The sequence below is a fragment of the Heptranchias perlo genome, chromosome 7, assembly GCF_035084215.1.
Source record: "Heptranchias perlo isolate sHepPer1 chromosome 7, sHepPer1.hap1, whole genome shotgun sequence".
NCBI lineage: Eukaryota > Metazoa > Chordata > Chondrichthyes > Hexanchiformes > Hexanchidae > Heptranchias > Heptranchias perlo.
The window spans coordinates 54,213,619-54,229,376 of record NC_090331.1 but is presented as its reverse complement, the minus strand read 5'-3'; the positions used below and the strand labels follow the sequence as shown (position 1 = coordinate 54,229,376).

Sequence of the window (15,758 nt, the reverse complement as noted above, 5' to 3'; positions counted from 1 at the left end):
CTCTGTCTATGGCAAAATTCATTTTAAAAGCGTCCATATTTGGATGCAGTATCAGGTACATCTGTAGGTGTGATAGGACCATACAGTGTTAAAAAAGACCTGTCATGTATTATTAGGTTGGGAAAGCAAAACCAGGTACTACAAACTGGCCATGTAACTCATCATGCCTTTTCTGACCCTGCAGCAATAGATTTATTATTTTTTTTTAAATGTGTGAAGCTGAATCATTTATTTCAAGTTAATTTTTAATATGGATCTTATTTATCCAAGCATACCTGCACTACAGCTGAAAAGTAGCCCCCATGTAAAAATCCCACGTCCATTATGATCCGCTGCCCCCTCCTGCCTGCCCTAAGACCGCCCCCCCGCCCCCCTCAACACAGAAAGCCCTTCCTAGCCTATGGACTTCACATAGGCATTGAGATCGGGCTCTTTAAACACTCCTCAAGCCTTGACACTTCCTCCACGTAGCCGCTCCCAATGCCACAGTGTCTTGACTTCATCTAATGCTCAAACCCCGACAGCAAAAAAAAAGCACTGGTGGACGGATCCATGGTCTGGTGGAGAGTAGTTGGGAACACACCCCACCTCCCCCCCCCATTCTCCCATGAGGCCTTTGATTCCCTGTCCCTGACCTCCTCCTCCTCCTCCTCCCCATCTCTGTTCACTTTCCCTCCTCTGCCCTCTCTTTTCCTCCTTCTGCCCTTTCCCTGTCCTCCTTCCTGCTCTTCCTACCCCTCCTCTTCTACCCCTCCCCTGTGATTGTCCTCCTCCTTCCCTTTCTCCTCCCCTTCATCCTTCCCCTCCCCCTCTCTCTCCTCCTCCCTCTACTGACATGGATTACCATGAATTAGTGGACCTGATAATATATTGTATGTTACAGGGGATAAAATATCTTATCCTCCAACTCACAATTAACAACAGCATAGGAGAGCTGCTAGTGTTATTAAAACTCAGTTACATATATACTTGTTAATGTCATCTTTCAATTTTGATACAGGATGCCCCATTACAACAGACAGCACAAACTGTATCAACTATTCGTCCGGCATCATTACAAGTTCCTAATGTGCTACTTGCAAATTCTGAAACCAGTGTTGTCATTCAACAGGCTTTGCCATCTCCAACCTCCACTTCTGTCATCACACAAACTCCATCAACAAACAGAAACATAGTGTAAGTGTTGTGGTGATTTATTTTATTACACATTGTTCGTTTTAGGTGTAGAAATGATGGTTTTGTTAAACACTGGTTAATTATGGCCTCAACATCTGATTGTCCATATAAATAAGACTATCCTTGAAAGCCTCTTAATTATAGTGTAACGGAGAATGACCCAATGAGCACCTCACAAATTACTTGAGATAAGAAGAACACAACTGCAAATGTTAGAAATTTGAAATAAAAAATAAAATAAGATGTCAGCTTAACTCAGTTGGTAGCACTGTTGCTTTTGAGTCAGAAAGTTGTGGGCCCAAACTCCATTACAGACTTGAGTGCATAATCTAGACTGACACTTCAGTGCAATACTGAGGGAATGCTGCATTCTCAGAGGTGCTGTCTTTTGGATGAGACCTTAAATTGATGCCCTGTTTGCCTGTTCAATTCGATGTAAAAGATCCCTTGGCAGAGAGTTCTCCTGGTGTCTGACAACAATCTTTGATTGAACACCACTAAAGGCTGGTCACTGATTTCATTTGCTGTTTTGGGGATCTTGCTGTGTGCAATCTAACTGCCATGCTTACAAACATGGCAACAGTGACTGTGCTTTAAAAGTACTAATTTGTTTGTGATGTGCTTGAGGATATCCTGAGGATGTGATAAAGGTACGATATAAATGCAAGTTATTTTTTGGAATTTTGTTTTGAATTTGTCTCTAGTTATAGTTTAAGAGAAAGCTAAAGATTTGAGCAAATGTATGATTTTGTACCTGAACTGATGCTGACATAATTTAGAAATTCTGGGAAGTGAGGGCGAGTAGGTACATCTTTGTTATACTATACAACTGATTTCAGTTAGAATTGAACTGCTTTATCTGTAGAGTTTTAACATTTAAAATCATGTTTTCTAATAATGTTTATTTCCAATGTTCATTAGAATTGCAGTTACAGTCATTCTAAAATTTTGCTTATTTTTAGACCAGTATCTGGTTCAGTTCCTCTCTTGTTACAGCTACCTAATGGACAGACCATGCCTGTCACTATTCCTGCGTCAATCACAAACTCATCTGTCCGTATTCATACAACAGTTCCAGTAAGTGGAAGAAAACGTATTGAATGTTGTTTTAATCTTTTGTATTTCTGCAGTTTATGTTTCATCACACTTGTTAACCAGTTTTAATCTGTACTTCATTGAGGGGTGTGATCTTTGCTTAATCTTTGTGTGTGACTATATGAAGCAAACTAGTTTCATATTTCCCTAATGGCAATAATGTTCTGTAAGCAGCTACATAAGGACATCCTCCACACTAAGTTTAGATACACTGAAGCTATTTTTAAAAAATCTTTAAAACATTAAACAACTGTTTAATCAGAAATTGGCTGTTGTGACTTGACTCAGAAAAATTTGTAACATGAATTAATAAGTGTAATATGTATATATATTTGGACTATGCTTAGACATATAAACATGTTGTAAATATTAACAACAGCAGCGTGAACTTAGATAGAACTGTTAACATTTTAAAAAGTGGCCCAAGGTACTTCACGGATGATGGCCAAGCTGGGAAAAGAGAGACTAGGATAAAACACAGTAAGTTTGGCTGAATGTTTGGGTTTTGAGGTTTTTAAAGGTGGAGAAGCAAAGAAGTCCAGGGAGAGAGTTCTAGAGAATAAGACTGAAGCAGCTGAAGGCTCTACCATTAATGATGGCATGAAGAGAGGGGGGTGGGTGAATAAAAGGCAACAATCAGAGGAATGGAGCATTTGAATATTTTAATATTTAAATAAATAAGTAAATGAATAGTATGAAAACCCACTCACAATCAGTATTTCTATCTTTGCAAGGAAACATTGTGTTGTAAGGCTTATAAAATCAGTGTTGTTGCCATTTACTTATTCTTAAAAAAAAAATAGCCTGAGAGAAGCTGTAGCTGAAAATACCCCACTTCTATCTCTGTAACATTGCCCATTTCCACCCTTGACTCTGCCCATCTGCTGCTGAAACCCTCATCCATCCCTTTGTCACCTCCAGACTCGACTATTCAAATATTCTCCTGGCAGGCCTCCCATCCTGCTCCCCCCATAAACTTCAATTCATCCAAAACTCTGCTGCCCATATCCGCTCCCGCACCAATTCCCACTCACTAATCACCCTTTTGTTCACTGACCTTCACGAGCTCCCAGCTCCCTAATGCCTCATATTTAAAACACACATCATCATGTTTAAATCCTTTCATGGCCTCGCCCACCCTATCTCTGCAAACTTTTTGAGCCATACAACCCTCCAAGAACTCTGCTTCTCCAGCTCTGCCTCTTGTGCATCACATCCTCCACCACCCCCCCCATTTCACCCTACCACTGGTGGCCATGTCTTCAGCTGTCTAGGCCCTATGCTCTGGAATTCTCTCCTTAAATTTCGCTGCTTCTCCGTTTCCCTTGAAATACTTTTAGTTACCTCTTCTAAAATCTCCTTCTTTGGCACGGCAGATGTTTGTGTCTGAAAGTGAAGTGCCGTGGGATATTTTTCTACATTAAAAGCACTGTATAAATGCAAGTTGTTGCTGTTGTTGTTAAAGCATTGTTGACTATTGTATTTATACTGTTCCATTTTCTACTTGTTAGATTATCAGGCCTGTCACCATGGTGCCTAATATCCCTGGAATTCCAGGTCCTCCGGTCAACAACATTGAACCTCCCTCCCCACAACCTCTACAGTCAGAAGCCAAACTGGTAAAAAGAAAAAAATATATATGTAGAACTTATTATGTTACTACTTGTATGAGTTTATAATGTCTTTTTGCAGTACTTCAATGTAAAATCAAGAGTGCAAAGAAACATATTCAGAAACCCAAAAAAGAGTATGATTGAGAATCAGCAACCTTTTTTAATCCCCTTTACAATTGGTTCCCATCATGTAGGACGCTATTTTTTGTGGTTGTTAATGAAATATATATTGGTCACTTTTAATTATTTGCTGGTTATATTCTTCATTTTTTATTTTGATGCATTTTCACGGTCTTTGAAGCCCCATCTCGAGAATTTCCAGGCTGTCAATATGAGGACCTGGCCTGAAACTGGTTTAAACATGAAAACAAGTGCTTTAATTATTATGTGTTGGCATACCAGTTGGCAAACGCAGTGACAGCAAATCTTGTATTTTAAAAATTGGCTTCAGGTTGGGATCTAGGTTGATATGCCTGGCAGAGCTATTTTAATATTCCCCCTTCCTCCTCTCATCTGCCCTTTCCATCTCCTACCCCTCCTCCTCACCTCCCCTTCTCCAGTTCCTTCCCTCCCCTTCTCCTCCCACTCCTCTTTCTCTCTCCTTCCTCTCCCCAACACCTCTTCTTCCTCTGCTCTCCCCTTTCCCTCCTCCTACTATTCTCCCACCCTCCTCCACTCCTCCTCCCCACCTCCATCTTCTCTCTTCCTTTCTCCCCTCTCCCTTCCTCCCCTCCCTTCTTGCTTCCTCACCTACTCTTTCCCTTCCTCCCCTCCCATCCCCTTCCTCCCCTCACCTCCTCACCTCCCCACCTACCCTCCAACTTCATAGAATCATAGAAGTTACAACATGGAAACAGGCCCTTCGGCCCAACATGTCCATGTCGCCCAGTTTATACCACTAAGCTAGTCCCAATTGCCTGCACTTGGCCCATATCCCTCGATACCCATCTTACCCATGTAACTGTCCAAATGCTTTTTAAAAGACAAAATTGTACCCGCCTCTACTACTGCCTCTGGCAGCTCGTTCCAGACACTCACCACCCTTTGAGTGAAAAAATTGCCCCTCTGGACCCTTTTGTATCTCTCCCCTCTCACCTTAAATCTGTGCCCCCTCGTTATAGACTCCCCTACCTTTGGGAAAAGATTTTGACTATCGACCTTATCTATGCCCCTCATTATTTTATAGACTTCTATAAGATCTCCCCTTAACCTCCTACTCTCCAGGGAAAAAAGTCCCAGTCTGTCTAACCTCTCCCTGTAAGTCAAACCTCAAGTCCCGGTAGCATCCTCGTAAATCTTTTCTGCACTCTTTCTAGTTTAATAATATCCTTTCTATAATAGGGTGACCAGAACTGTACACAGTACTCCAAGTGTGGCCTCACCAATGCCCTGTACAACTTCAACAAGACATCCCAACTCCTGCATTCAATGTTCTGACCAATGAAACCAAGCATGCTGAATGCCTTCTTCACCACCCTATCCACCTGTGACTCCACTTTCAAGGAGCTATGAATCTGTACTCCCAGATCTCTTTGTTCTATAACTCTCCCCAATGCCCTACCATTAACGGAGTAGGTCCTGGCCCGATTCGATCTACCAAAATGCATCACCTCACATTTATCTAAATTAAACTCCATCTGCCATTCATCGGCCCACTGGCCCAATTTATCAAGATCCCGTTGCAATCCTAGATAACCTTCTTCACTGTCCACAATGCCACCAATCTTGGTGTCATCTGCAAACTTACTAACCATGCCTCCTAAATTCTCATCCAAATCATTAATATAAATAACAAATAACAGCGGACCCAGCACCGATCCCTGAGGCACACCGCTGGACACAGGCATCCAGTTTGAAAAACAACCCTCTACAACCACCCTCTGTCTTCTGTCGTCAAGCCAATTTTGTATCCAATTGGCTACCTCACCTTGGATCCCATGAGATTTAACCTTATGTAACAACCTACCATGCGGTACCTTGTCAAATGCTTTGCTGAAGTCCATGTAGACCACGTCTACTGCACAGCCCTCATCTATCTTCTTGGTTACCCCTTCAAAAAACTCAATCAAATTCGTGAGACATGATTTTCCTCTCACAAAACCATGCTGACTGTTCCTAATTAGTCCCTGCCTCTCCAAATGCCTGTAGATCCTGTCCCTCAGAATACCCTCTAACAACTTACCCACTACAGATGTCAGGCTCACTGGTCTGTAGTTCCCATGCTTTTCCCTGCCGCCCTTCTTAAACAAAGGCACAACATTTGCTACCCTCCAATCTTCAGGCACCTCACCTGTAGCTGTGGATGATTCAAATATCTCTGCTAGGGGACCCGCAATTTCCTCCCTAACCTCCCATAACGTCCTGGGATACATTTCATCAGGTCCCGGAGATTTATCTACCTTGATGCGCGTTAAGACTTCCAGCACCTCCCTCTCTGTAATATGTACACTCCTCAAGACATCACTATTTATTTCCCCAAGTTCCCTAACATCCATGCCTTTCTCAACCGTAAATACCGATGTGAAATATTCATTCAGGATCTCACCCATCTCTTGTGGTTCCGCACATAGATGACCTTGTTGATCCTTAAGAGGCCCTACTCTCTCCCTAGTTACCCTTTTGCCCTTTATGTATTTGTAGAAGCTCTTTGGATTCACCTTTGCCTGATCTGCCAAAGCAATCTCATATCCCCTTTTTGCCCTCCTGATTTCTCTCTTAACTCTACTCCGGCAATCTCTATACTCTTCAAGGGATCCACTTCCAATCCCATCCTTCCTTTCCCCCTTTCCCTTGCCTGTCCCTACCTTTCCCACTCTCTCCTTCTCTGGCCCTCCCTCCTCTCCTCTCCGCCCTGCCTCTCTCTTCCTCTTCTGATAGATGTTTTCTGCTCCTGAAGAGTTTCCAAGTGACTGCCTTTATTTCCTTATATTTCAATTTGAGTGTGAAACTTTTGTGTGACAGACAGAAAATGAATGCCAGTCATGCTGTTTTTATTATATCGCTTGGATATCTCCCATTGTATTGCTCATGATGATCGTGATGGACGGGTAGACGAGACCTGTGCAGTAGACCTAGCATATGACGGTATTTTGGAGTACATAGATGGAGGAAAGTGAATTCTATCATCCTTCACCCTACCTGCAACATACCCGCATCTGAACCTTAGCCCCCTCGCCCCATCTCCTCTCCTCTTGCTTTCTTACTGCTCCCCACCTCTTCTCTTCCTTTGCCTTCCTGTTCCTGACTCATCTTCTTCCGATATCTTTTTCCTTTATCCTCTGTCTCTGTCCTTTCCGTTCCCAACCGCCACATCTTCCCACATCATCTCCTGCTTTGCTCCTTTCCTTCTCCTTCCCCACCCAACCCCTCTCCATTCTGCATTCCTCCCCCCAATCTTTATTCCGTTCCTCCCCCTTTCCCTCTCCCTTCACCCACACTAGCCTGACCCAAAGGCAGTTTCTCAGCACTAAGCTGGGTCCAAAGTGGATGACCTCACACTTGCCCACATTGAACTCCATTTGCCATAGTTTTCCCCACTTACCTAATCTGTCTATGTCCCCTTGCAACTTCCTGCTTCCATCTGTACTAATTACTGCCCCATCTAATTTAATGTCATCTGCAAACTTGGATATACAACTCTCCAATCCTTCATCTAATTCATTAATCAATCTGGTGAAAAGTTGAAGCCCTAGAACAGATTCCTGGGGAACACCACTTGTCACATCCCGCCAATCAGAGTGCATACCCATTATTCCCAATCTGTTTTCTACCTCCCAACCAATTTCCAACCCAAGTCAAAAGGCTATCTCCAATTCCACGTGCTCTCATTTTTGCTACTAATCTGGAACCTTATCAAATGCTGTCTGGAAGTCCATATAGATAAAATCCATAGACGCCCCCTTATCCACCTTATTAGAGATCGCCTCAAAAAATTCAACTAGATTAGTCAGACATGACTTACACTTAACAAAGCCATGTTGGCTCTCTCTGATCAGTTCATACTTGTTCAAGTGCTCAGTCACTTTATCCCTAATGATAGATTCTAGTAACTTCCCCACAAGTGATATTAAACTGACAGGCCTGTATAGTTAACTGTTTTTCCCTCTCCTGCCCTTCTTAAATAATGGAGTGACATTGGCAAATTTCCAATCCAGTGGCACAATTCCTTAATCAAGAGAGCTCTGAAAGACTATGACTAACACTTCTGCAATTCCTTCACCTGCTTCTTTTAATACCCTGGGGTGGAAGCCATCAGGTCCTAGAGATGTATCTATTTTGAATCCCATAATTTTCTCCATTACCATTTTGTTACCTATATTGAATCTAATAAGTTCCTCCACTTGATTTATTTTTAATTTCCCTTCTATCACTGGTATTTTATCCTATTCCTCTACTGTGAAAATGGATACAAAGTACTCATTTAATAAATCTGCTGGGGCGCCAATGTGTGAGTAATCTATTTTACGGGTTTAGTCTTTAATCAAAAAGGCTGCAAGGTGTTTTGTTCCAAAGTATAATAGTTTTGTTAAGAAGTTATAGTAAGTAACAAAGATGTTAAAATACAAGAGTACAATTAAACATTCTAAGAGGAATACAACCTGACAAAGTTTATCACTGTCCAAGGCCTTGAAGTGCACTTTTCAAGGTCTTGATTAGTCGAGCGGTCCAGCCATGCTCCGAGAACGCTCTAATCAATACGAAGACGTTTTCATCTTGTATACATTTTTAGACACATTAGCTCTATATGGGCCATGTGCAAACATCAACCGCTTTCTCTGTCTCCAAGCCATGACTCAGTCTTTAAAAATTTGTTATTCACATTACTCGAACCCCCTTTATCAAAACTGCTCAGGGTCTATGCATATAAAGACTCCCTGGACATCTCAGATAACAGAATACCTGACATCAATAGCCTCCCTTATGATAAGTTGCCTCCGACCTTTCAAGAACTCTTATCTCTGTCCAAAGCATTTCGCACTAGTACCAAAGTATGGATAACTCCCTTTACCCATGTTATGAACAGGAGATGAGTATGACACCAGATCTCATTACTCAAAGAGGCCCTCTCTTCACAAAGTAACCCAAAAGCTTGTTTTAAATAAGAGAAAGTCTTTGTTCACAGGAAAAACAAACATAATGCTTTTCCCAACAAGGTTAACAATATTATATAGAAAGCTTGTATAATGCTTTTCTTACATCTGCCATTACCTCGTTGGCTATTAGAGTTTTTTTTTAATTCATTCATGGGATGTGGACGTCGTTGGCAAGGCCAGAATTTATTGCCCATCCCCTATTGCCCTTGAGAAGGTGGTGGTGAGCCCCTTCTTGAACCGCTGCAGTTTGTTTGGTGAAAGTTCTCCCATGGTGCTATAAGGTAGGGAGTTCCAAGATTTTGACCCAGCGACGATGAAGGAATGGCGATATATTTCCAAGTCGGGATGGTGTGTGACTTGGAGGGGAACGTGCAAGTGTTGTTGTTTCCATGTGCATGCTGCCCTTGTCCTTCTAGGTGGTAGAGGTCGTGGGTTTGGGAGGTGCTGTCGAAGAAGCCTTGGCGGGTTGCTGCAGTGCATCCTGTAGATGGTACACACTGCAGCCAGGGTGCACCGGTGGTGAAGGGAGTGAACGTTTAGGGTGGTGGATGGGGTGCCAATCAAGCGGGCTGCTTTGTTCTGGATGGTGTCGAGCTTCTTGAGTGTTGTCGGAGCTGCACTCATCCAGGCAAGTGGAGAATATTCCATCACACTCCTGACTTGTGCCATGTAGATGATGGAAAGACTTTGGGGAGTCAGGAGGTGAGTCACACGCCGCAAAATATCCAGCCTCTGACCTGCTCTTGTAGCCACAGTATTTATGTGGCTGGTCCAGTTAAGTTTCTGGTTAATGGTGACCCCTGGGATGTTGATGGTGGGGGATTCGGCGATGGTAATACTGGTGAATGTCAAGGGGAGGTGGTTAGACTCTCTCTTGTTGGAGATGGTCATTGCCTGCCACTTGTCTGGCGCGAATGTAACTTGCCACATTTCAGCCCAAGCCTGGATGTTGCCCAGGTCATGCTGCATGCGGGCACGGACTGCTTCATTATCTGAGGGGTTGCAAATGGAACTGAACACTGTGCACTCATCAGCGAACATCCCCATTTCTGACCTTATGATGGAGGGAAGGTCATTGTTGAAGCAGCTGAAGATGGTTGGGTCAAGGACACTGCCCTGAGGAACTCCTGCAGCAATGTCCTGGGGCTGAGATGATTGGCCTCCAACAATCCCTACCATCTTCCTTTTTGTGCTAGGTATAACTCCAGCCACTGGAGAGTTTTTCCCCTGATTCCCATTGACTTCAATTTTACTAGCGCTCCTTGGTGCCACACTCAGTCAAATGCTGCCTTGATGTCAAGGGCAGTCACTCTCTCCTCACCTCCGGAATTCAGCTCTTTTGTCCATGTTTGGATCAAGACTGTAATGAGGTCTGGAGCCGAGTGGTCCTGGTGGAACCCAAACTGAGCATCGGTGAGCAGGTTATTGGTGAGTAAGTGCTGCTTGATAGCACTGTCGCGACACCTTCCATCACTTTGCTGATGATTGAGAGTAGACTGATGGGGCGGTAATTGGCCGGATTGGATTTGTCCTGCTTTTTGTGGACAGGGCGTACCTGGGCAATTTTCCACATTGTCGGGTAGATGCCAGTGTTGTAGCTGTATTGGAACAGTTTGGCTAGAGGCGCGGCTAGTTCTGGAGCACAAGTCATCAGCACTACAGCCGGGATGTTGTCGGGGCCCATGGCCTTTATTATATCCAGTGCACTCAGCTGTTTCTTGATATCACATGGAGTGAATCGAATTGACTGAAGACTGGCTTCCGTGATGGTGGGGATATCGGGAGGAGGCCGAGATGGATCATCCACTCGGCACTTCTGGCTGAAGATGGTTGGAGTATCACCTACGACAGTCTTTAACGGGTCCACATCGCCCTTAGCCACTCTCTTACTCTTAATATATTTATAAAAACTTTTACTTTTAGCTTTATATTACTTTCAATCTTTTTGCGTATTCCCTTTTTGCAGCTCTGAATATTTTCTGCATCCCTTTGTCGCTTTCTATATTTCTCCCGGTCCGCTGGATTACCACTGTTCTTGGCATTTGTATAAGCCATTTACTTTAATTTTATACTCCATCTTACCTCATATGTTGACCATGGTTGCTGGTGGGGAGCTATGTTTTGAATTTTATATAATGACTAAGCAATGAGATTTGACCTTATATTGATGTTACAAGTCTGGGCACAGTACAAGTCTGGGCACAGTAACTACTTACTGGATTGTAGACGATTTCTTTTATTACCAACCTGTGCCTTGCTACTTTTTTCTTGGCAAGGTGAGTTTATAGTGATAAAGACATTTACATGCCAATTCATGAAATTTCACCCAGGTGTCAGCAGGCATCCAATGGTGAGATTGCTTTCAGTTGCAAGCAAATAGCAATCACCTATTGTGACTACTCTTCATCTCAGCCACTGGGAGAAGGCACAGTGGCGTGGCAGAAAAGGAGAGTGTGTAGGTCACTTGGTGCTGAAACGTAGGGGGACAGCAAACTGCACTATTTTGTGCATTAAACATATGACTTTTAATATATTACAAATGGATGCCAACCTCCAACTTGCCCTTGGTGCATATCTGCCCCCAGCAGGGCATTATACCTGGGAACAGGGGTGGAAATACAGCCGTGGGAATGGCCACTGGCATAGGAGCTTTTGCCAAAAACAACATCCAGAAGCCTCCAATGCTGATCATTGTCCCTGAAAGAAAAAAAAATTCTCAGGTGCTCTGGTCTTAGCTGTCTGCCCTTCTCCAATCGGAGAGGGTCTGAGCAGAGGGTCTAAGGCCCACTTCTTCTCGGCACCACTCAAAATGGGTACATTTCTGGTGTTGGGAGAGGAAAATCAAGTAGATTCATCAAGAAGGTTTGGAAACACTGGGGCAACATAAAGGGGACATCACTGGTCACTGCCTTTTCCCCCTCATTTGAGCCTGACAACTGAGTGTTCCCAGGTGTATTTGAAAGCAAAATTAGCTCTATTGACTCCATAGCACAATAATTCTGTAATGACTTTCTCTTTGCCAGAGAACACTTCACTACTATCTACTTCTCCTGATTTGGCTCAATATTTCCAGCAAACAGTCAAAAAAACATTTTACCACTATCCACAGTCTCTTATCAGCTCTCTCTTCATTTTCACCATATCGCCTGACTCACCATAAGCAATCCATGGTATTAGTATTTATTGGTAATAATAGTATTGATAATTGAATATCGGTCTTTCTGTGTCTGCCCATCCATTTCTATTGACCCGTTTACCTTTGAGAGTCACTTGACCACAAAATCTCCTGTTATTGATCCTCGGTAACCTATTTTCATTGGTTGCTGCTCCCTGGTAATATATTTGGTCACCACTTGTAATGTCTTCCTTTGCAGCTCAGTGTCCATTTTTCCTTACACCCAGTTGTGAAATGTCTTGGACATTTGTATGTTAAAGACACGACATAAATGCAATTTGTTGGTCATTGTTAACACGGGCCTGGTCATGCAGCAGCCATGTTTAACCCCTTAATGATGGCCGATCTTGGAACACTTCGGAACTCAGGCATCCCATTCCCATCCTAACCACTGCCACAAAGGGCAGCCCAGTACAAACCACACTATTCCCACATCTAACTTCAGACTTTTCCCTGGCTTGCACTCTCCCCACACAATCGCAAAGTCCACACTGAACTGAGGCCTAATCTTAGCTGTGGCTTGCACCTTCTTTCCAGACCCACCATTATCTGTATTTGACCCAGTCCTGAGAAGGGTCCTGCCTAACCCTCAACTTTGTTCCCTGTCTGCACCCATGGCTTGCACTTGCCATGCCCAGAACTGATCAGGTCAGACAACCCTTGCTCAAATAATGGAATCCTTAGTCAAAGATGTAACAGAAAAGCAGAATGGACAGCAAGCTGGCTACAAAACAGAAAACAGAGAGTAGGGGTTAAAGGTATTTACTCAGACTGGCAAAAGATGGAAAGTGGTGTTCCACAAGGATCGGTGCTGGGACCACTGTTGTTTACCATTTACATAAACAATTTAGACTCTGGAATCGGAAGTACAATTTCAAAATTTGAGGACGCCACCAAATTAGGGGGTGTAGTTAATACACAGAAGGAATGTGACAACATGCATGAAGACATTAATAGACTTGCAGAATGGGCATATGATTGGCAAATGAATTTCAATATAGGTAAGCGTATGGTGGTGCATTTTGGTAGGAAGAATAAGGAGGCCATATACTGCTTGGATAATAAGAGTTTAAATGGGGTAGAGGAGCAAAGGGATCTCGGGATACAGATATACAAATCACTAAAGGTAGTGACGCAGGTTAATAAGGCTATAAAAAAGGCAAACCAAGCACTGGGGCTCCTTTCTAGAGGGATAGAATTGGCAAGCAGAGGAGTTATGTTAAACTTGCACCGAACCTTGGTTAGACCACACTTGGTGTACTGTGAACAATTCTGGTCTCCATATTATAGAAAGGATGTAGTGACACTGGAGAAGATACAAAAAAGATTTACTAAGATGGTACCAGAACTGAGAGGATACACGTATCAGGAAAGATAGAACAGGCCGGAGCTCTTTTCTCTAGATAAAAGACCAAGGGGTGACCTGATAGAAGGCTTTAAGATTACGAAAGGGTTTGATAGTGTGTATGTAAAGATGTTTCCGCTTGCAGGGGAGACTAGAACTAGGGGCCATAAATATAAGATAGTCACTGATAAATCCAATAGGGAATTCAGGAAAGACTTCTTTACCCAGTGTTCTAAACTGGATAGCTCGTTGTTGAAGGATAGAATACTAGAGCCTGGTCGTCAGTTGCTTCCAAGCCTTTATTCACAGAGCTCCACGTTACCCACACCACACCCTCGATAAGCGCTCTTATTGATACACCACCTGAATACAATTAACACTAATTGATTTAAATCACATGAATACAATTAACAACCAGAGAGTGGTTAGAATGTAGAACTCGCTACTACATGGAGTAGTTGAGGCGACTAGCATAGATGCATTTAAGGGGAAGCTAGATAAACACATGAGGGAGAAAGGAATGGACGGATATCCTGGTAGGATTCGATGAAGTAGGGAGGGAGGAGGCTCATGTGGAGCATGAACACCGGCATGGACCAGTTGGGCCAAATGGCCTGTTTCTGTGCTGTACATTCTATGTAATTCTATGTAACTCAATGTAACCACTGACCGTGGCCTCTTCCTGGGATATCAACTGGTGCTCTTTTTTAAAAAAAAAGTATCCTTGCGCTTAATGAGGTAAAGAACATCAGTGATGGATAATGTTTTCCATCTTGGGCACCAAGTATCAACATTAAGCACTGCCAGGCCATGTACAAAACAGGCTAAATGCATTGTATAAGTCCATTTATTGCGATCCAAAAATATACTTTTACTCTTTAAGAGATTTTGCCCCACTTCAGTAATTTCAATTTTCCACAGCAACCATCCTTATGTGCTCTTTGCATGCGATTATCAATTTAGTGCAAATCTGTCCCAAATTATAATTAGTTTTATGCTGTAGATCTGTGCCGTTAGGAACAGTGTTGAGATAGACATAACTTTTTAAACATAATATTGACAGCTGGCGGAGTGATGAGTTTTGAATTCCGTTAGTCTGGGTTGTATTCAGACCTAGAGGTGAAAGGATAATTTGCTAACTCATTGTGCCATCCAGTTTTGCATAATGTATTCAATGTTCATTGAATTGGATTTACTTATATTTATTTTGCTTACAGCATGCATCAGGATTAATACTTAATATTGTGGCACAGAAAGGATACTGCAAATCCAAATATAGGTTAATGCAACACTGGTATATTATGGATACTTATACATCGCTTTAAGTCACCAAATCTGGTCCGCTGGATAAAATAAAACAATATTCATGGATTTTTAAGAGTAAGAGATTTTAGACAAGTATTGTGCTTGCTTTTATACATACCCTCTTCTAGTGCTATCAGCTGAATTTTTTTACCCCATTAATGTACTGTAGGAGGAATCTTTACAAATACAAACAGTTACTAAATACTGTTTTTTATGTGCTGTTAGTATTTTTAGCTTAATAGTTTTTGCCTAAAATCATGGCCCTGTAATTGTTCTAAATTGGAGCTGAATTTTATTTTTCATACATGGTTGTTGAAGGTGACATTGAGGGCATTTATGCATTCAAGTCAGTTAACTGTTATGTTTGCAATGACAAGGAATATTATGAAGTGAGGTTATCAGACATCTTCAGTGCCAGTGCATCAAGCAGATTGCTTCAAACACGGCCACCAATAGTGGGGCAAAGGGAGAGGGGGATACACAAAGAGCTGGAGTTAGAGGAACAGAGTTATGGGGGTGGGGAGGGGGGAGTTTGTAGGGCTGGAGGAGTTTACAGAGATCAGGAGCGGTGTGGCCATGGAGAAATTTAAATTTGGGAAGCTAAAGTAGGTCAGCAAGGAGAGGTACCACAGCTCAGCAGGAATTGGTGCAGGATAGGATGAACTGGTTTATGGAGGGCGGAGGATGGGAGAGCGGCCAAGAAAACATTGGAGTAATCGAGTCTGGAGATGATCACGGCATGAATGATGGTTTCAGCGAAGTTCAGCTGAGATATGGGTGGAGGTGGGCAATGTTTACAGATAAGGATTAGGGGGTCTCTGTGATGGAGAGGATATGGGATTGGCAACAAAGCTCAGGATTGAACAGCATGCCGAGGTGCAAACATTATGGTTCAGCCTGAGAGAGTTATTGATTTGGTGGCAAAGGTATAAAGTTTGTGCTTGGCCTAAGATGTT

At 42.8% G+C, this 15,758-nt stretch overlaps 1 protein-coding gene across 6 annotated transcripts in view; it reads left to right on the top strand.

The window, feature by feature from the left end:
• atf2 (activating transcription factor 2) overlaps positions 1-15,758 on the top strand; it is a 75,767-nt gene that overhangs the window by 35,585 nt on the left and 24,424 nt on the right. For 5 of the 6 annotated variants that reach the window (XM_067987582.1, XM_067987581.1, XM_067987583.1 and 2 more), the window contains 3 exons: positions 1,001-1,176; positions 2,139-2,253; positions 3,783-3,890. In XM_067987582.1, coding sequence (XP_067843683.1) covers positions 1,001-1,176; positions 2,139-2,253; positions 3,783-3,890 — 399 coding nt within the window. The remainder of the gene's footprint in view (positions 1-1,000; positions 1,177-2,138; positions 2,254-3,782; positions 3,891-15,758) is intronic. The other variant, XM_067987586.1, reaches the window with a different exon arrangement.